The sequence below is a fragment of the Sphaerodactylus townsendi genome, linkage group LG05 (genome assembly GCF_021028975.2).
Source record: "Sphaerodactylus townsendi isolate TG3544 linkage group LG05, MPM_Stown_v2.3, whole genome shotgun sequence".
NCBI lineage: Eukaryota > Metazoa > Chordata > Lepidosauria > Squamata > Sphaerodactylidae > Sphaerodactylus > Sphaerodactylus townsendi.
Genome location: NC_059429.1, coordinates 88,714,627 through 88,735,060, shown reverse-complemented (window position 1 = coordinate 88,735,060; position 20,434 = coordinate 88,714,627). Strand labels below are relative to the sequence as shown.

Sequence of the window (20,434 nt, the reverse complement as noted above, 5' to 3'; positions counted from 1 at the left end):
CTGGCTGTCAGAAAATCTTGAGCTATAATATATCCTCACGACTCCGCCAAAGCGGTCGCAGCGGTCGCGATCGATGGAGTCACTCAGCCCCTGAAGCGTAAGCGGAGGCAGTCAGCGAGGAGTCACCTAATGGTTCCGACTCCACTGGAAGACCACCTTCCTCGCGATGCTCCTGGAGCCCTGCACAATTTGTGATCTGGGAAAGCCGAAGTTGCTTCGCCAGCAATGTAACGCCTTTTAGCAGGGCAGCAGCCTCCGGCTTCGCCTACACAACGGCCTTCAGCTTTCTGACTGGTCTCGATGCTTTAAGCCAACCCCAACGCATCAGATTGTCCCTTATACCTGAGGCCACCTGCCCTTCACGGTAAGCCTCTGGAATTAGGCGCAAGGCATTTATCAAAGTCCCCTAATGCCGACCAGCTAACCCAGAGTTTCTCCACCATCCGGCCAAAACCCTAAGAGCCCTATGTCGAAGTTTGTGGAACAGGCTCCAGGAGGCCCTCAAAGAGGCAGTGGTTGACAACGGTGAGGAGGCCTGTGGGCGAACTCCTTAAAGCCAAAGCAACTTTGCCAAGGATGAACGCCTCGGCTGAGTGCTGCAAAGTTTATCCTACAGAGCCTAGGAAGGAACCCGAAGCTGGCCGACATGCTCAAAGTTTGCCAGTGATATCGGGTCTTTTCGCTTCCATCGAAGCTTTGCAGCCTTCTAGTCAGCTGCTTCTCCGCCAGCTGCTACCGAGCGTTAGGCAGTTCCCGAGACGAGAGTGTTTCACTTGCGGCATGTTGTGATATTTCCGGAGGAATTCAGGCTCGCCAATGGAGATTCCTACAACCCACAGACGGAGGAGGGTCTCTCTCCCAGGAGGGCGGCGAACCTCAGGAAGTTCCAGTCGGCGCCCACGTTCCGCCGCTGGAGGCCCGGTCCGGGCAATCTCCCCAGCCCGAACCAAGATCCCAGCACCTCAAATAACCCTTCCGGAGACTCCTTATGAGATCTTCGCCACGTTCCAGCTCTAAGTATAGTGATCCCCATCCCCACGGAGACCATTAAGGTTGGTCTTTGCCAATAGCTTCCGCCCGGCTGAATACACAGGGGTTGTTCATCATCCCAGGGGTCATCGACCAGCCCCATGCACCAGGGAGCCATCCACATCCAAGTATGGACAAACATCCCTTGCAGTTCGCCAAGTTTCACCTGAACACCCTGCCTCGTATGCGTTCCCCACTTGAGCCCATAATCTAGAAGTTCCAGCTAATCTAAATCTCGTTGCTTGCTCGCTCCTCCTCTAATGTACGCCTATACTTCCTGCTCTTGCTAGCGCCCTTCTACTTCCAAAGTCACCATGCCTCCATGCCTAGTGCTCCAGAATGGCACGCATTTTCAAAATCTCTGCAGAGTCCACAGTCCACTGAATTACCGTCAGCAGAAAGAAATGCTGTGAGGAAGAGGATCGACTGCCGTTTTGAACCCTCCTCAGAAGTGCCCCCCATAGCCAATCCACCGGGACAATGAGGCATGTGGAAAAGGGAAGATATGCTCACAATGGCCTAAATGCGGCGCCAGCCGAGTCCTTCATGAAGAAGAAGCCCCTCGTCTCTCTCCAGCTGTTCAAAGGTTCCAAGCCAAATCCTCATAGCCTCTCGCGCCTGTGCAAAGCCCTAAGCTCAAAGCTCCCAGTGGCAGCAAAATCTCGTCCAGGTGATTACCTCAGAGAGAGCAAGATCCTCAAATCAGAGTTGCCGATATATCCCTCCTTGTTACTTTATATGTGGCCGTACTGTAATGCCTATGTATACCAGTTCTTGCATGAAAATCTTGCCCCCCTTTCAAAGAGACATTTCTAAAAGTTTTTTTTCCCCTCACTTAGGGGGAGGATTTTCCATTAGCTTCCAAGCTATGCTCTTTGTGCTTCGATTAAAGTTTTTCCCCTTCTGATTATGTTGTGCTAATGTTCCTTTGAAAGGCTTCGCTTCATTACAGCATCCCAGCCTTTAAACGGGATTTTGAATAGCGTCGTATGCGTGCTCCTCCACCGGATACCGATGGGACCTCGCTTCAAGCCGCTTCCATCTTAGTTTAAACCTTCAAAAAGCGTTTCTTCAAACCTCTCGCTTCCAGAGAACCTTTTCTCAGCCGTTCATTCTGAGATTTACACTGCCACATTGAGCGCGGCGCATAGTTTACATATGAAATAGCCAAAGAATCATTTTCATGCTCCCACATTACTCTTCGCTGAGCTCCTGGCTAGCGATCACAGTGCCAAGGGGGGGGGGTCTCTCAGCCATTACCTATCTTACACAGCCTCCTCGCCAGGAAGGTAGGAAACGAAATTAAACCCGGCTAAAGTCCCTTCTACGGGGAGGGGAAGGTAGAGGCCCCTGACTTCCAAACCTGCTTCCCCCTGCCTTCCCTTTCTGCACACCCTCCCACCCTCTCTTTTCTAATGGGCTGACGCGACTCCCACTTCTAGATCTTAGGATCTGGATAAAGGGTTTTGCAAAACCCCTCTCGAATTTGCTCCTGTGATCAAACCTCAAAGCCCAGGGAACTGTTTCTTTTGCATCTTCTCCTTGTATCTTTCCTATATTACGATGATGACTACACTGGCAGAATTGTTCAAGTTACTTTTGTGCCGAAACCTACACCTTAGAAGCGGTGATTGGGATCGCTTTTACAAACAAACATCCAGGTAATCTGGATATGACTCCTCCCTTCTCCTAAGCCTTCGGCAATTCCACTGCCTTGTGGTATCTCTTAACTTGGCAGATATGTTGCAAAAGTGATGGATTTAGTCAGAGGAATGGGCCAGCTTCATGCTTTAACGAAAGCTTTGGCCAAAAGCAACGTGAAAGAGAGGGGAGAGTAGTTCCCCATTGACCCAATCAAGGTCCTTAAATCTCATCCTCTTCTCTAGCAGACCATATCCAAAAGGTACTCTTGCTCTATTCTCTCTATCTCAAAAATTGCCCGCCCCCCCCCACTCAGGGCTCGAGGAGCCTTCCATTGTCATCTATAAGGACCCTAACTCAGCTACAGTTAACGCATAAAACCCTAGGGGAAAAGCGTTGCTTGTCTTTTTTTCTCTTCCATACAGTGAGTCCAGCTCGCCATGCATGCAGACCAGCCCCATCCCGGGAGATGGAGCGGGGCCTACCTGGAGGATCCGACCCGCTACCGCCCTGTCGAGGGAGGGCTCGACAGTTGCCCCAGCCTGGGCCGAGATGGGAGGGATCTACTCTGGAGCCAGCACACCCATTCTTCCATTAAGCGATCACAGCTCCCCGCCAGTTTCACCCCTGGGGAACGTGCAGCCTGGGCCAGCTGTGGCTCAGAGGTTGATACCCGCCGTGTTGCTGCTGCCTCATCTACAATCGCTATTCTCCTCTCTCCCTCTCTGCCGTCACTTCGGCTGAAGCTTGGAGTTGCAGCCAGGGACGGTATTCCTGATAGACCAACCCTTGGAACTCTCCGGCTGTTCTCAGCGGCTAAAGATCATTGTTGGAACCGCCTTCTCTCACAGCGCACCCCTTGCATTGAGGAAATCACTGGAACCTGCAATGCCTACTAAGCACTATCCAGTAGCTCTCCTCACGGCTCTTGAGAATCCATGGACTTCTAACGCCATGCAGCTCTGTAGCTTTAGGTAGTCAAAACCAGCAAGAGCCATGCATTGGACGGTATTGTGCAAACCACGGGTTGCCTTCCTTCCGCCAAGAGCATCATCCAGCCCTATGTATCAAGTAGCCATGTTTTATTGTTTAAATTTGTGCATGCCCTAATTTTTTGAAGTTATGTTATTTGTTATTGCTGCATTTCCGCCTGTCTGTCTGCTCGGGACTCTCCTGCTACCCCAGGCTCCACCCCAGGAGCTCGGACGCTACCGCCAGCCCTTAGCAGCTCCATCTGCCTTTCCGATCCCTCCTGTTCGAAACAGACGCTTGGCCGGTCTGCCTCTCAAAGCCAAAGGCGAGCCTGTCTCGCAACTTCCCTTGTGGGATTCCCGGACTTGTTTCCCGTAACACCAAGACTATTGGCGGCTGGCCTGTGCCCTTCGCTTGAAGCCCATCAATTCTACCTCCATTGCTCTGCAGACGCCTCTGGCCTCCTCGAAAGCAGCAGGCAACTCGTCCTGCTTAACCCTAGACGAAATCGTGCAGCCATTGATTACTTTGTTGTTGTTGGCTAAGCACCACCAAGGTTGTGGAGAATGTACCACATAATATGTGCTGTTTTAATAACTTCTGATGAATTTCCCAGTTGATTCACATGCTGAAAGATGCGCGAGCTGCAAGAAGTTGTATCTAATCTGAAGTATGATGTTTTGCCCTATTGGTGGTCAGCCCTCTGGAGCTTTGGCTGTCAGGAGGATGGTTGCAGTGCTATTGGTACAGCTCTGGCACTGGTTTAATTGATGCTTGCCCTGCGCTATGGGATCTTGTTTCATTCAATGCGTGTCTTAATATTGCCTGTAAGCATGTACAAGAAGCCCCTCGGAAGTTTCTTTACCCGCGGCCCAGAGTTGCCTCTAATGTTATTAGCCAAGCAGCTTGGTCAGTTTGACCAGACGGGCGGAGGAGACAAAAGCGTCCCCTTTAAATCGCGCTAGTTTCGCCCCTTTTCTACAAAATGTAAGGAGGAGATGTAGTAATGCACTGCTGATCCAGCAGCACCGTGGCAGAAACGTTGGGACGCTAACGGGACTCTACGCCTTTGCTATCGCGACCGCACTTCTACCTTCATCCCCCCATGAGTCACGAGTCATGAACTGCCTGCCTAATCACCGGGCGCAGGGACAATGGTGCTTGCCCCTTGCAGGTGAGGGATTAGCCTCGGTAGACGCTTACGCCTTCCGCGACGCATTAGCCAGATGAGATCATGTATCACATGATGATCTCGACCTCACTTCTCCCGGCCGAACTCCCCGTCCTCCTCCTACAGCTTCAATAGATAACAATGCGCGTTGCCAGGAACCGCAGATGGAGACTTAAGCTAGAACACGGACTCCTCCGGGTTCTCGCTGCTGGCGCATCTCCACCAGATGTTATTATCTCCGCCTCTCGTCTCGGATTCTTAGCGTATTTTCGACCGCTAAGATGGGTCAAATGCTACAATCCATATTGTGTTTAATTTTTTTTTTGGTAAATAAACTCCATTGTCATACTCTTCCAGAGGTTTCTGTAAAATTGTTTTGAACAGTTTTCCCAACTAGAAGATGCTTGGTTTTGCGGTTCTCAAAACTGTGAATTTGGGTCTGCAGAAATAACATACCTCTTTCTCACAGCACAAATATTATAAACTAAACAAAGTTGAGAAAAAAACTTTAATCTCATTGTTCCTTTGCAGACAGAATCAATCCCTTACCTTAAGTACTAAATTCAATAGTTGTTTGAGATGGAAGAGATCTGCACATAGAGTGCAGTATGAGGATGCTAAGTATGAGGATGCAGAGGCAAGCAATAAAAATTAAAGTTTCTTTCTGACCAGAATATTCCACAAGTCCTGGGATCTTTGTGTGTATTGTTTGAAGTTTATCGTATTAGTCTTTTCTGAGGTGTCTTTCTGAGGAAAAAAATCTGTAATGGCAGCAGGTCATAAAAGAGGCCTACCTTAGGAATATTTTAATGAAATTCCTCTATTCATTGGTAAGGCAGACAGATATGCAAAATGCAAAGACTGCAGCAAAGAAAGGCAAGGCATAATGGCCTGAATGAAACTGAAGATAGTTCAACTTGCAATAATTGTATAATTATCTACGTATTTCTGATAGTATAATCAAATCAGTAATTTTTATATAACTATAAAACTAATCCGAAAAGTTATTATTCTAAAAATAAAACCTTCATCTGGTACTAAATATTAAGATGATACAAGCAAGAATTAGACTTCCTGACTAGTGATCAATTTGTACTGACTAGTGATTTAAATAAATCTATCCCGCATCAACCTGATGGAAAATGTCACAAAATGTACTGTTATCGCATCTAATTTATTGTTATTGCCATCTGCTATTGTTAGGTTTTAATGTTGGTTTTAACTATAGAATGTGATTGCTTGAGGGACTGAATTGATGTTTATAAGCTGCCCTGAGCTGGGCTTTGCCGCGAGAGGGCGGGGCACAAATATAATAAAATAAATAAACAAAACATGTAGTTATATCTTAGGCTCATTCTGCACATACAGAATAATGAACTTTCAAACTGCTTTCTGTGAAGCTATGCGGAATGGCAAAATCCACTTGCAAACAGTTGTGAAAGTGGTTTGAAAACACATTATTTTGCGTGTGCGGAAGGGGCCTTAACCTGGCCAAAACAGAAGTCATTTTTACAGGTGGCAGCTTAAATAAGTTCTTATATTTTCCTCAACATTTCAACCTGACAGGAAACTATATAGGCAAGTAGATATATTTTCAGTTCAAAACGGTTCTTCCATTTTCAGTCAAACATTAACAACTTCCCTAAGTGACAGTCCTGACCAAAAAGGCATTCTGATTTTCTCTCGGGAAAACACTCTGAGATGTAAACTGGTTTAATTCCCTTTAAAGTGAATCAGAATAAATCCCCACTTAGAAATCCATTGGGCTGGCTGCCATTATGCAATGTATTAAAAAACTAAAGAAGAACTGTGTTAACCATATCAATGACAAAAACCTTTCAGCTACATCAAATTGAGTTCCCTCAAGGAGCATAAGAGTATACAGCCAAAGTAAGTATCTGTTCATTTCTGTTCAAGAGGAAAGTTGGGAGAAAAGAACTGCAACTAAAGACCCTGAAGACTGCCATGCTTGCAATGGGAGGATTTTGTTATTCCACCATCTGTGGAGAAACAGAGAATCCCCCAATGTATTATTTATGTAATTGCAATTTTTAGACACTGATTTTATTGTATTTTTCATCTGATTACTGTAAAACTGCCTTGAAAATTAAAATAATTGATCAGGAGATGTACAAATATTTTAATAAATTAGAAAATATATCTTAAATGTTTCCACAATGTGGAATGAAACCTGAGATTTCAGCCATACACTGAATATTTGTCTGAAGATATCCAAACCATAATAATGAGTCACATTTCACCCCTGACTGTACCACACTTTATTATCTTAGATGGAGGGCACACAACATAGAAGACCTCATAATACAAATAGTACACTGAAATAAATAAAAGCTGCAACCATAACAAGACTTTCTTAGTAATAACATGGGCCTTACTTCTGAGTATACTTGCTTAGCATTGTTTCTAAAATTGCTGTAGAATGGCTTTACCATCTTCAGTGACAAACAAAAGCCAGGCAGAAGAAAGCAAAGAGCCATGTACAACACCTTAGAACTGTTATGTTACTGCAAAGGTTCCTTACAGCCTGTAAACTTGTTATCCCATTGCTAAAAAATCAAATACGTGCCACCCGGTACAAAGCAATATGCCAAAAGGACATCAATTTGCCTACCCCATGTAGGATTAACATAGCCTCAATTATCCTCTGACCAACCCAGGCTACTTCACATTCCTTTTATACAAAGTTTTGTAAGAAAGCCCATCACAAATTGATACTGGATTTCATACGAAGCACGGGGGCAAACGAAGGTCAGGAAGGAATTTACAGTAGATGTTGTTTTCCGAGTTCCTAGTTCTGTTGTCTGTGTCACATAAGGCTAGAACCTCAGCTGCTATAAACATCCAAGTCAAGTTAGCTGTGACTCTGGATAATTTGTATTTTCTTCCATTAAGAAACTTCCTCCGCTTGAGTGAAAGCAATGAAAGAAAAGGCAGATCAGGTCCCACCACCTTCTATCCCCAAGCAACGGACCACATAGGTTAACCTTAAGCTTCATGGTGCCAACGAACAATGGCCATAGTCTACATATCTTTTCACAAATTTTGGCTGGGTGCAGGAATTTTTCATGAGCTGCTTACTGTTCTCAATGTCAGAGGAAGTAAACAGTTCCCTACTACTTAACAGAATTGTTTTCTGGAAGAGAAGAGACCAAGTCAGAACTGATGCACAGAACACATGCTGGACTACTAAGTGGTTTTCCAATTTCATTTTGTACTGTAGAGATTTGTGGTCTGTCAACGTTTTTTCTTACATTACCTGCCAAATTCCATCTGTATTGCTGAGTTCCAGATCTTTTTTTAAAAAATTATTAAAATAACAAACAACTGCAGGAACTATAAAATACAACGATACATAAAACAGATAACCATTCCTTCTCTTTTACAGGCGGGGGCATAAACATCCTTGACTAATGCAGGGCAATATGACACAGGCAGCTCAATCCAGAGCGCCCAGCAGTGGGATGCAGCATTGTGGTGGCACTGCCTCACCACCTCTAGGAATGCTTCTTGGTGGCACGAGGAGGTAAAAAACAGAACAAACCTTCCCGCTACCGAAAAGCCCTCCATTGGGCTTTAAAGGCTTATGACACCCATAAGCCCAACCCCTGGCACCAGTGTTCTTGTAGGCAAAGGCCAGGTGGAGGCCAACTCATGTCAGCTCCGCCTCTGGCCACATCTCTGAAACGCCCCTTCTATGCTGGTGGAGGTGGTAAGTGTGCAGAGCGCTGACATGACACTATGTGCTGTGTCTACCCACCACGGAAGGCTATTACGGACACCCGCCAACAGATTTATTCCTTTGCCATAGTAAGTGGCCTGGAAAGGCCAAATCTGCCATCACAGCCCTGCATCACCTTCATAGGCAGGTACCACCACCACTACCACCCCTGGATTGAGCTCTGATTCAGGCTATTCCATTGCAAGTTTCATTCTCTGGATGGCTGAGCTACAGTTCTTTAGCAGATAAAGACTGCCCTACACTCCAATTACTTACTCATTCAGGTAATTCACTGGGTTATGTTTAAATAAACATAGATGGATTGAATGGGAAGAACACATCATTATTTATACAACTTCTTCAATTTACCTGAGATGAGTCTTAAAGTAAATGCTAACAGAGGAACACCTAAAAGAGGGATACATTTAGCAACCAGCCCTTCATACAGAATTAATAGTGTTAATACAAATTTCATGAGGTTTACAACTGCTTTGCTGTTTAAGATTATATTGTATTAATATCCACAGCCGGTGAAAACAAAGAATGCCAACAGAAAGAATCAGATGGGCAGCGTAGGCATCAAAACCAAAACATACCATTGAAGGGAAAGTTTCTGTGTTCACTCCTGGCAACAGCTCAGTCCAATGCTTTGCGTCACCGGAAATAACTAGCCCTGTTGCAATCCTTTCCTGATAGCTGGTTTGTTCAGTTACTGCTGGAGGCTTTTTTATTGTTTTTTCTGTTTGCCTTGACGTTTCTTAAGAGTTCCTTCAGCCATACGGACACATATTAGTGAGTGAAAGACAAAAATGCTTTGTTTTCACAGACTAACTATGAAAGGTATACCTCGTTTTTCAATCCTTATCAGCTGAATGATCTGAAATGTAAACTTCCTCTGATTATTTAGGCAGGAACCTTTGCAGCACTCAACCTTCAGCCTAAACTACTGAACAACCAGTGTCTTCTAGAACTTTCCAACAAAAAGAGTCAGTTACAGATATCTTGTACTTGGAACTGAAGCCAATATACTTAGAACATACCAAAATTCATTCCTTCCTGTGTTGAGAGGGAGAGGAATGGAATGTGAAAAATGTTTTCCCATGGAGAGAAGTAGGGAAAATAATACACCATCAGGAATTTTGCTAACCTCTCCCCACCCCAAAGGTTACTGTCCTATGCCCAAGCATGTTTGTTACAATCTTAAGTCGATCCTGTAGCAATAGGAGACTCTAAGTAAGGTGATGGAGTAGGGTGAAAGGCTAACAGACTGAACTGTGAAAGAGAAGGTGCCTAGTTCAAATCTCACTCTTGCCATGAGCTCATCGGGTAGCCTTAAACAAACCACTTGGATTCCAATTGAGCCTCATTTGAATAGTATCTAAATACCATAATTTAAAAGATGGGAGCATACATGAGATCGGTAGGCTGATGGGAGCAATGGAACTCTCAAAACCCCAGCTCATTGGATGACCACCACATTTGGCCATAAACATTCTATCCATATGAAACAGAAGATCTATGATCTAAGCCATGGGTCTGCAACCTGCGGCTGTCCAGATGTTCATGGACTACAATTCCCATCAGCCCCTGCCAGCATGGCCAGCTGGGGCTGATGGGATTTGTAGTCCATGAACATCTGGACAGCCGCAGGTTGCAGACCCCTGATCAAAACACAACGTTTAAGAGCCTGCAACTTGTCACCCACCCAGGTTGTAAACTCACTTTAATTAGATTCAGATGATTAAAAAGTCACAGATAGATAAAGAGCAAGCCTGGGGCATCCTGGTCCACTGTCGCCAAGATAAATGGCACTGTGAAAGCAGCTCTTCTTATCGGGCTCTATATTTCAATGCAGGGTGGTTATGGAGATACCAGTGCATGCCCTTTCTTCATCTGCTGAAACTCTCCTGTTCTTTCTCAGGGGGGGATGTATTAGAAGCTGGCAATTTAGAATGGCTGAGGAAACTGCCAGATTGATTAAAAGCACTCTGTCAAAACAGTAGCTGAGCCCACTCATTTACAGTTTGGAGAGAAAAAGAAATAGCACGTCTCAGACATAATAACAGTGATAAATGTGCATGATCTCAGACAAAATACAAGGAGCTGCTATTCAGCTGATTAAGTAAAAGAGTGGTTTGTCTTGGAGAGGGGAAAAACTTTTTTATAGTATAGTCTTTTTAATGCAGCATTTATGGCCACACAAAGATTACAATGGGAAAATAACCCAAGAGTTGTCTATTTTTTTTCAGTTTCTTTTAAAACAGATTTGTTTGAAAAGGGGGAAATAAGATTTAATTGTAACAGGAGAGTTCTTGTTTTTGATCTCTGTACTTAATCAGATAATGTGCAGCATTTCTAAACAGCTAAACGTGTGGGAGAAATTGTATGTTTAAGATGCAAACTGTTCCCTCTTCTGGAGTTCATGTTATTCTTCCAAAGCCATTTTAGGTGAGAAAGTCTTTCCCAAATGGGTTCGTGTTCAACTTACACACACACCACTTATACTACAATAACCCTCTACCAAACTGCATCAACTGTGATAGTTTTAGATCAGCTATGAAAACTAGGGGTCAGTTAGAAATCAAGAACAGTCAGCCAAATGCAGCAGATGGTGGATTTTGTCCTCCTAAAGTCAACATTTTACTATCCTGCCTTTTCATAATTTGCACATCCACATAAACAGCCATGTCAGGGAATTCCACTGAAAGCGAATTATCAATAGGGAATGTATTTTCTTAGTTGTTAAAAATGCATTAAGTTACCTCTGCTTTCTGTAAACTTTATTATAAAAGATCTCAGCCAGGTCAGGCCAGGTGTAGCATAAAAACTGAAACAAAATAAATAAAATTTTGGGTTCAATTTTAGTTATAGCTGATAATGGTTAATTTCTTCGTTCATGATACAGGGAGATTCTTAATGACACACCTTAGTTACATTGAAGACATACAAAGAAAAGCCAGCACCTTTCATTCAGTAGGAAGTTGAAAACCGCATGCCATCCTCACACAGTAATGTTTGCAGGAAAGGCAGAGACAGCTGGAGCAGAAATATGACATAACTGTTAGGGGTGAGAGGGTGCATTTCAAAACAAAGAACAACCCTGAAGATTTATACAAGGTGTTATGAGATCATTCAGAACTACATGATCCTAATTTCTGAAAAAGTTTCCATTGGAGATCAGTCATGGAAATTTAAGGTATTTATCAATGTCAGGAGATGGGGCACTACAGGATCATTTTTAGTGATCACATACTGCTTTGCAATTAAGGTTATCAAATGCTGCTTTCACAAGAACTTCCTATATGAACCCATGCTTGTAGTGCCTCCTTGTCTCCACCTTCACATCCCTCCTCTCTTTTTTCCATGCAGATTTTGGCTTCTCACCTTGATCCTCATTCTAGCTGTATCCAAGCTTTAAGGACAAAACTATTTATGATGGTAAGAGATCTGTCATTAGATTGCTCATGTTTTGTCAAACTGTGAATGGTAGCTGTGGGAGGGCCTCAAGCAAATCAGGCACTAGCAAAGCTAGGGGCATGAACACCTTTCCTGCATACCACTTTCTGTTTTACATGGACTTTTCTTCCTCCCCAAAAAAATACTGTTGGTGGGGGAAGGGGGAATTTAGAGGTAGGTATGTAGTAAGATTATGCTCAAGGGAAAAACAATAACTTTAGAATGGCAAACCATTCTTTGCCACAGTCAGGTCTCCCCACTGTTGCTCTTAAAACTTGGGAAACTGGATAATAGACAATGTACCATAATCATGACTATTTTGGCCCTAAAGACATGCCAGTGTATCTGCACATATTCCTTCTTTCCTAGTCCTGTACTTCCCTTCCTTCCATCTACTGTTCCCGACTCATCTGTTCAATATGATACGGCTATTTTTATTTCAGACATGTGAATTAAGATACCATCACAAACCAACCTAAACATCTCACAGAAAGAGGTGCTAAATCCAGAAAAATAAAAGTGTACCTTTAAAACTTGCAGGTAGCGCTGCCATTTTGAGAAATTCTCTGTAATTTGAAAAACCTCACAATTGTACAAAATACTACTTTCTGCCCCAATCCATTCCCTGTTGCACCTGTTTTAAACTCATGGGGGGGGGGTTTAACTGGTTGTGGTGGGTTTTCTGGGGTGTGTGGCCGTGGTCTGGTAGATCTTGTTCCTAACATTTCGCCTGCATCTGTGGCTGGCAAGTCTGTTACACACTGTGTCCAGTGTTTTTTTTTAATTGGCTGTTACATATAAAAGCATACTTATGTCCATCACTCGTGTCAGTAGGGGACACTGGAACATTTGAAAATACTGTCAACAATGGCAATTTGCTCACTATGAATAACTGTTCAGCCACCCCAGGAAAATGTTCCTTTTAACTAAGGCCTGGATATAATCCCTCATCTGGTCTTCTAGATATGTTTCCAGGACTGACTAGACAAAGTCTTATGGGCTAGCGTTTGTAAGTGTTGCAGCTATTAGTGTAACACAGTACTGAAAACAACAATCATTTGTATCTTGTCTTTCTCCAAGATGATGTACCTTGGACTCTGCCTGCCTCTCAACCAGCCTTGTGAGGCAGGTTAGGATGAAAGATAATGAATGATTCCTCTAAGGTCTATCAGTCGATTGCACAGCTGAGAGGGATTTCACTGTTCCTATAAGATACAGTTACCTCTTTACATTTTTTAATAGCAGCCATGGCAGGGGTGAACTGGATTGGAAGTGATGGGCCCTGCTCATTTCCCCCAACGTAAATTATTCCTGAAGCTTCTCCTTCTGCCAGTGTAGTTACCTAATAATGGCAATCAGCAGCTTTAGGGAAATGTGGGTTAACTTACATTCAGAGAACAGCATAGTGAAATTATGCAATCCTCCCCTACCAGTCACTACTGAAAGAAGCATAAAGAAATAGGAGATTCCTGTCAAGGGTCTCCAATAACTCAACAGGCTCAGTACTTAAACTGCTTTGCAATTTGAATGCAGAAGCGTGTTCACAGAATACCTTTGAATCACTTGCTTTATATATGAATGTTGCCAAAGATGGATAAAAGCAGAAAGGGTACAACTTTACACCTAGTGTATAGCTAGTGCTAGAATATACACTATAATATACAGGTTAGCCTAAATACCAAAAAAAAGTGTTTCTAATGCCATCTCTGAAAAGCCCTAATGACTATATTGGATTTCTTTTTAGGCCAATCTCTTACGCTTTCTTTCTGACATTAACAATAATCACGTATGCTGAGAAGGGAGACTCCGAGGAGCTTTTAGAGAATGGATATGAAAAATGAAAAATGCATAATAAAAGGACCCCATTAAGACAGCAGCAACAAAGTGAAACCACCTTAAGCTTCGTTTCCATTGTCCATGATGAGAAACAAGACAGCTCTCAACCAGCACTTTAAAATGACAATTTAAGAACCTCCATGTCCCTTATCTAGTGTTACGGTTCTGATTTACAGTCTGTCCCTTTTGTAAGCTGATTACTAGTCCTGGGCAGATACATTATCAAGGCCCTTCCCTGCTGTAAAACCCCCAGCAGACATGTCCCCTTTACTATCAAGCGGAAAACTGTTGCTGGCCAGTCCCGCCCCCTTGCTCGGAGAATCTGGGCGGGGGAAGAGGCCCCAGCCAGTTACCAAACCATGGCGAAACTAACCGTTTCTCTAAATTCCAGGAACTGCACCTCACCAACACTTCTGGGGGAGAGGGAGGGTTTTAGAGAAGCGGGTCTAAAAAGGAGAGGGGGAGGGGGAAGAGGCACCAGGGAGGTCGGAAGTCACAATCTATGAATGAGGGTGATACGTACAGGTTCAAACCACAACTCAGTCCGAATCCCCAACGAGGTGCCCTCTACTCTAGACTTAGGAGTCCAGCGACCCGCCCGCCCCCCACCCGAGAAGATGCTGCGCGATCAAGGTTTTCTCCCCCTTCCCCTTAGAGAATCGGACCATATTCACAACACATGAAGATCGAGGCGCCCCTCCGCCCTGCTTTGGTCGCCCGCTCCTAGCAAAGTGCCGATCTAACACACAGAGAGAGTTATGTTCACACGTTACATGCTGTGGCGGAGGTCAAGAGAAAAGGATTTACAGCACTGGGCCGCTCTTGGCTCTCTGGGGATTCTTTCCACCACCACACCACCCCCCTGGGCGCTCGCTGGGGAACTCCTGATTCGTTCAAACGCGGAATTTGCCCAGCAGGGGGGAGGGGGGAGAGAAGAATGGGAAAATCCACGGAGGAATGACATCATCGGCTGCCCCCTCCCTTAAAAAAAGATAGACAGAGAGAACTTTACAACATCGATTAAAACGAGAACTTCTACACAGCACGGAAAAACTTCTTTTATTGTGTTCATTTTTGACCAGACTCAACCACCCCCGACAGGGAGACGTCACACACACACACGGATCAACTTTTGTTTATCAGCACCGGTAGTGACCGATGTAGTATTGGGAAGATCACAGAAAGCCCCTCTCGTCCGCCCTACAGCCACGACCCACATCGTATTTACTCGGCAGCCTGTTTATTTCAATTGGCCATAATTTCTAAGTCAAACTAATCTAAACTTCTAACATGTCCAAACTTTTTAAAAGGCGGTTTACAAGTCAATAGACTCAGCCTCTCATCCACCCCCAAAACTTACCTTCAGAGCAAATTTATCCGAGGTTCTCTTGTTAAAGATTTCCAAAACTTTCCCATTAATCCCCAGCCCCAGCACTTGAGTGGTGACCTTGTAGTCATCCGTGATGGCATTTTTCTTTATTTGAAGGCCGGACTTGATATGGAACTGGGGGAACTGTTGCTGCTGGGCCATCTGCGGCGGCTGTGGCTGGAGGGGCGGCGGGGGAGGAGGGGGTGGGTTGGGAAAAAGTACCTGGGGGTTCTGGTTCTGGGAGTTAGACAACATCGTACCGTCCGTAGCCGAGGCAGCTGGCAATAGTCCCTTCTCCGGCCGCCTCACCCTTCCTCCGTCCCTTTCTTTCCCCAATAGTAGGAAGTTTGCTCACGCGAGCTAGATCACAACTCGGATCCTTCCCGCTTCGCTGTTTGGAAAAGACACAGTTTCTTTTGAGGCGATTTCCCCGGGATCTTGAAAGAAACTCCACACTTGGAAAGCCGCCGGATCTCACCAGAACAGGCGGCGGCCGCCCCTTCTGAGGACAGCCCTCCCTTGCCCCAGCCCCAGCCCCAGCCCCAGCGTGGCCCCCGCGCCCGGCTCGCTGGCTCTCCAGATCGGCGAGACAGGAAAAGGAATCGCTGCAATGTATCAATCTCGTTCCTTTCCCCGGGTCGGCTTCCCTGCGCTGATGTCACAGCCTCGCGTTGACTGGCTGCGCCCCGGGTGTGGGCGGAGCCTGAGGTGGGGCTGCGGCCAGTGACGAGCTGGGGAGAAGAGTGGAAGGTTCGAGGGGGGGAGGGCGGAGGCGCCCAGGTGCGTTTTAACGTGGTCAATGGAAGATTTATTCTTCTTTGTTTGTAGACGTTGCCGGGTGAACGTCGGACGCGGCAAGCAACTTCGTTAAATGTCAAAAGAGCTCTGTGTGACTCTAAAGTGACTTCTAGAATTGCAATTATTAGCTGACCCAAATAAATGCATGGAGAAATCTTGAAAGAAGTGTGGGTGTGTTAAATGCCCTTGAGTGGGTTCCTACCTATGGCGACCCTATGAATTATTGACTTCCCAAATGTCTTATTGTTAACAGGTTTAACCTAGTCTTTTAAAATGAGAGTTGTGGCTTTACAGAGTCAACCCACCTCATGTTGGTTCTTCACCTTTTCCGACTGTCTTCAACCTTTCCTAGTGTTATTGTCTTTGGCAGCGAGTTTTGTCTTCCCCTAATGCACAGGTGTCAAACTCGTGGCCCTCCAGATGTTATGGACTACAGTTCCCATCATCCCCTGTCAGCATGATGCTGGCAGGGGTGATGGGCACTGTAGTCCATAACATCTGGAGGGCTGCAAGTTTGACACCTATGCTAATATGAGCAAGTAGGATATCCTCATTTTAATTTAATTTTAATTAATTTTAATTTCAAGAGAGAGTTCAGGTTTGCTCTGATCTAGAACCCACTTATTTGTCTTTTTGGCTGTCTGAGGTGTCTGTAAAACTCCTAATTTGATGCTCACCCCCACCTGTTTTAAATGCAACCAGACAGATAAACAAATTTGGGCATGCAACGGGCAATATGGGCTCAGGCAAGGTGCCCGCTCATGTATGTTAAAGATTTTTGCCTTGGACCATTCACCTCTTTTTCATATTCAGGATCACCTTACTGTGATATGCCAGTAGGCTGGTGACTTTTTTAAGAAATGGAAAGAAAGTTGAATTCTCAAGCAAAACTTGAAATTAAAAAAAATTAAACTAGTGGACTATAGATAAATAACAAGAATAGGGGACAAGCAATGGGAAATGTATTTACTACACTGCCCTCAAAACAGTTGTTTAAAATCTTGAAGATCAAAAATGTTGGTATATAGCTATTAGTAAATATCCTAATCAGAGTACAAACCTAGATGGGAAACTGTTCTAATCTGACTGGACTCTAGAAAAATCAAGAGGTAGTTTCTAGCCCATTTCAAGTGGTGGGTTGAGAGTACACAGTTTCTGGTGTTCAGCCAAATAATAACATAAATTTCTTCAGTCTGTTTTAATAACACAAGGCAAATGTGACTGGGACCTCAGAGAAGTCTTGTGATTTTGAACCCACCAAAGTAGTTCCTTGCAGATTTCAAATCTATTTTTATGGATCTAGAATGTAATTGTGTATGTAAATATGAACCACAAGTGATCCAAACCTATAGAAGCCACATCATCACACAAGTAAAAGTAAAGGGATTACACCTGAAGTGTCCAGATATCCATCAGTCCCAGTGACTAGGGTTGCCATCTCCAGCTTGGACATTTCCTTGAGATTTGTGGGCAATGCCTGGGGATGCTGCAGCTTGAGAAAGAGAAGGATTTCAGCAGAGACTGATGTCACTATAGGACTTCCATTTCTCAGAGTCCACCTGTGAAATTACCATTTTCTCTGGGGAACCTGGTCTCTGTACTCTGGAGATCAGTTTTCATTCTGGGAGAACTTCAGACCCAACTTTGATCTGGGAACCCTACCAGAGATGGAGAGCATACTAAATAAGAAGGGAAATGTGACAATTGCTACTGACTTTGATGCTCATAACCTCCTGTGCCAGATGAAGAGAAAGGTAGACAGTCTTTGAAGTAAAGGAATATCACTTTTTCAAAAACTGAGATATGTCTGGATGCAAGCAACAGGACAAAGCCAAAAGACTGTTTAAAAGGATATGTAATAATTGACCAAAATGAATCAAACATAATGTTTTTCCAGTGCAAATAACATAGACCCAGTTAATACTTACCTACATCATAAATCATGTCATAAGAGAATTATACAATTGTCCTTGGATAGAGAAAATCAGTGTAATTGTGCCAATATCTGGTACACAGTCAATCCCAGTCCTTTAAAAATGTGCCTGTGGGATTTGGGTTCATTTAGAATTACAGAGTTGGAAGGGGCCATACAGGCCATCTAGTCCAGTGATGGCGAACCTCTTCGAGACTGAGTGCCCAAACTGCAACCCCAAACCCACTTACTTATCGCAAAGTGCCAACACGGCAATTTAACCTGAACACTGAGGTTTTAGTTTAGAAAAAAATGGTTGGCTCCGAGGCGTGCGTTACTCAGGAGTAAGCTTGGTGGTAGTCGGTGGCTTTGCTTTGAAGCAACCGTGCAACTCTTCCAATGGGTGAATAACGACCCTAGGACGGTTTACTCAGAAGCAAGCCCCCTTGCCAGCAACCGAGCTGACTCCCAAGTACCGGTAAACGATCGTAGTTCTTCACATGAAAATCAGTGGGGTTTAACAGAGCTTGACAGGGTTACCTACACTGCTTCCCCAAAACGAGGTCTTAGGTTTAATGCTAATAATCGAGCCCAGCGGAACAGGCCAGCCTAGATGGGGGGGGCACTCTGTTTGCAAGTGCCCACAGAGAGGGCTCTGAGTGCCACCTCTGGCACCCGTGCCATAGGTTCGCCACCACTGATCTAGTCCAACCCTTGCTCAGTGTAGGATCAGCCGAAGCATCCCTGATAAGTGTTGATCCAGCTGTTGCTTGAAGACTGCTAGTGAGGGAGAGAGTTCACCACCTCACTAGGCAGTCAATTCCACAGGTGAACTACTCTTGCTGTAAAATTTTTCTTCCTAATAATAAACCTGTAATTTAAACCCATTATTGTGAATCTTATCCTCTGCTGCCAACAGGAACAGCTCCTTGTCCTCCCCTTAATGTCAGTCCTTCAAATACTTAAAGAGAACAATCATGACACCCTTCAACTTCCTTTTCTACAGATTGAACATTCCAAAGTCCCTCAGCCTTTCCTCACAAACTCCCTCAGCCTTCTGCATGCACTCTGTTCTGTCCACATCATTTTTTAAGTGCGGTCTCCAGATCTCATATAGCATCCCTGACTAATGCAGTGTATGACACACCTACAACATCTTACGATTTGGATGTTATGCCTCTGTTGAAAACCACATTTGTCTTTTTTGCCACTGCATCATACTGACTGCTCATATTTAGCTTATGGTCCACCCAAACCCCAAGATGTTGCTCTTAAACACTGCTACCCAGTCCAGTACATGTGCTTCTTATTTTGGTTACCCAGATGTAGAACTTTGCATGTATCTTTGTCAAGTTGCATCTTACTCACATCTACCCACTTTTCCAGTGTGTTCAGATCTCTGTGAATTCTGTTTCTGTCTACTGGGGTGTTTGCCACTCCTCCCATTTTGGTGTAATCTGCAAATTTAATTAGTCCCTCCACCCCCTCATCCAGATCATTTATAAAATATTGAAAAGTACAAGGCCCAAAGCCAAGCCCTGTATCACCTCTCTCCACTCAGATGAAATGCCATTTCAGTGCTTTGAGTGTGGTTCTCCAACCAGTTCTCTATCCACTTAACTATCATAGAGTCCAGTCTGCATTCCTCCCGTTTATCTATCAGAACATCATGGGGAACCCTGTCAAAAACTTTCCTGAAATCCAGGTAAACAATGCTGATGACATTACAACAATCCCATGCTGCAAAATTACTATGAGAGTAATGAATATCTGAAGTAATGGGAGACTATATGAACCATGAAACGGGCACAAAATTTTTGGGATCCCATCAATACTAGCGCTATCTGTACCCCTCTATTAGATATAACAGTTTGGGTTTTGATTGGAAGCCTTTGTATGTTTACTCACATGTTAATTGTCTTTTCGCAAAGTATAAATTGAGCTCACATGTGAATCTTTACTACTATGTGTGTTTATTAAATTAAAGTTCAGCACTCGCAGCACTGTGTTTTTAACATTCATTACCTGTTAGTTTACTGTGTAGCCTGTTATAGTTGTCATTCTTTTTGATTCGATTTCTGTACTACAAATGTTTTTCTGTGGTTTTGCTGCAGTTCCATAGGTCATCTCGCCTTCCCTTGTTTGAAGATAGGGATAACATTTGTCCTCCTCCAGTCTTGTGGCACATCTCCCATCCTCCAAGGGGTCTTGAAGATGATGGACAAAGACCGATTCTGCAAACTCTCTAGAACGTTATTTGAGCAATCTTGGATGTACAGCACCTCATCAGGGGGATAAGTACTCATCCAATGCAGCCAGGTACAACCTCTCTGTCCATGTTAACCAGTAGCCAGGATCCCATGCCTTGTCTTGCCTACTACCATCAATAGATGAGCCTGTTTCCTTCTTCAGCAACTTCTCAGACCACCATGTCAACCAGTAGCCAGGATGAGGCAAAATAAGGCATGGCTCCTTTCTGCTTTGTCTCTGTTGTCTTTCAGAGTTTCTCCA

General features: G+C 44.3%; 1 protein-coding gene across 1 annotated transcript in view; it reads right to left on the bottom strand.

Annotated features, from left to right (window-relative positions):
• MAPKAPK2 (MAPK activated protein kinase 2) overlaps positions 1-15,827 on the bottom strand; it is a 96,423-nt gene extending 80,596 nt beyond the window's left edge. The window contains exon 1 of the mRNA XM_048497596.1: positions 15,205-15,827. Coding sequence (XP_048353553.1) covers positions 15,205-15,468 — 264 coding nt within the window. The 5' untranslated portion in view covers positions 15,469-15,827. The remainder of the gene's footprint in view (positions 1-15,204) is intronic.
• Between the last annotated feature and the right edge of the window lie 4,607 nt (positions 15,828-20,434).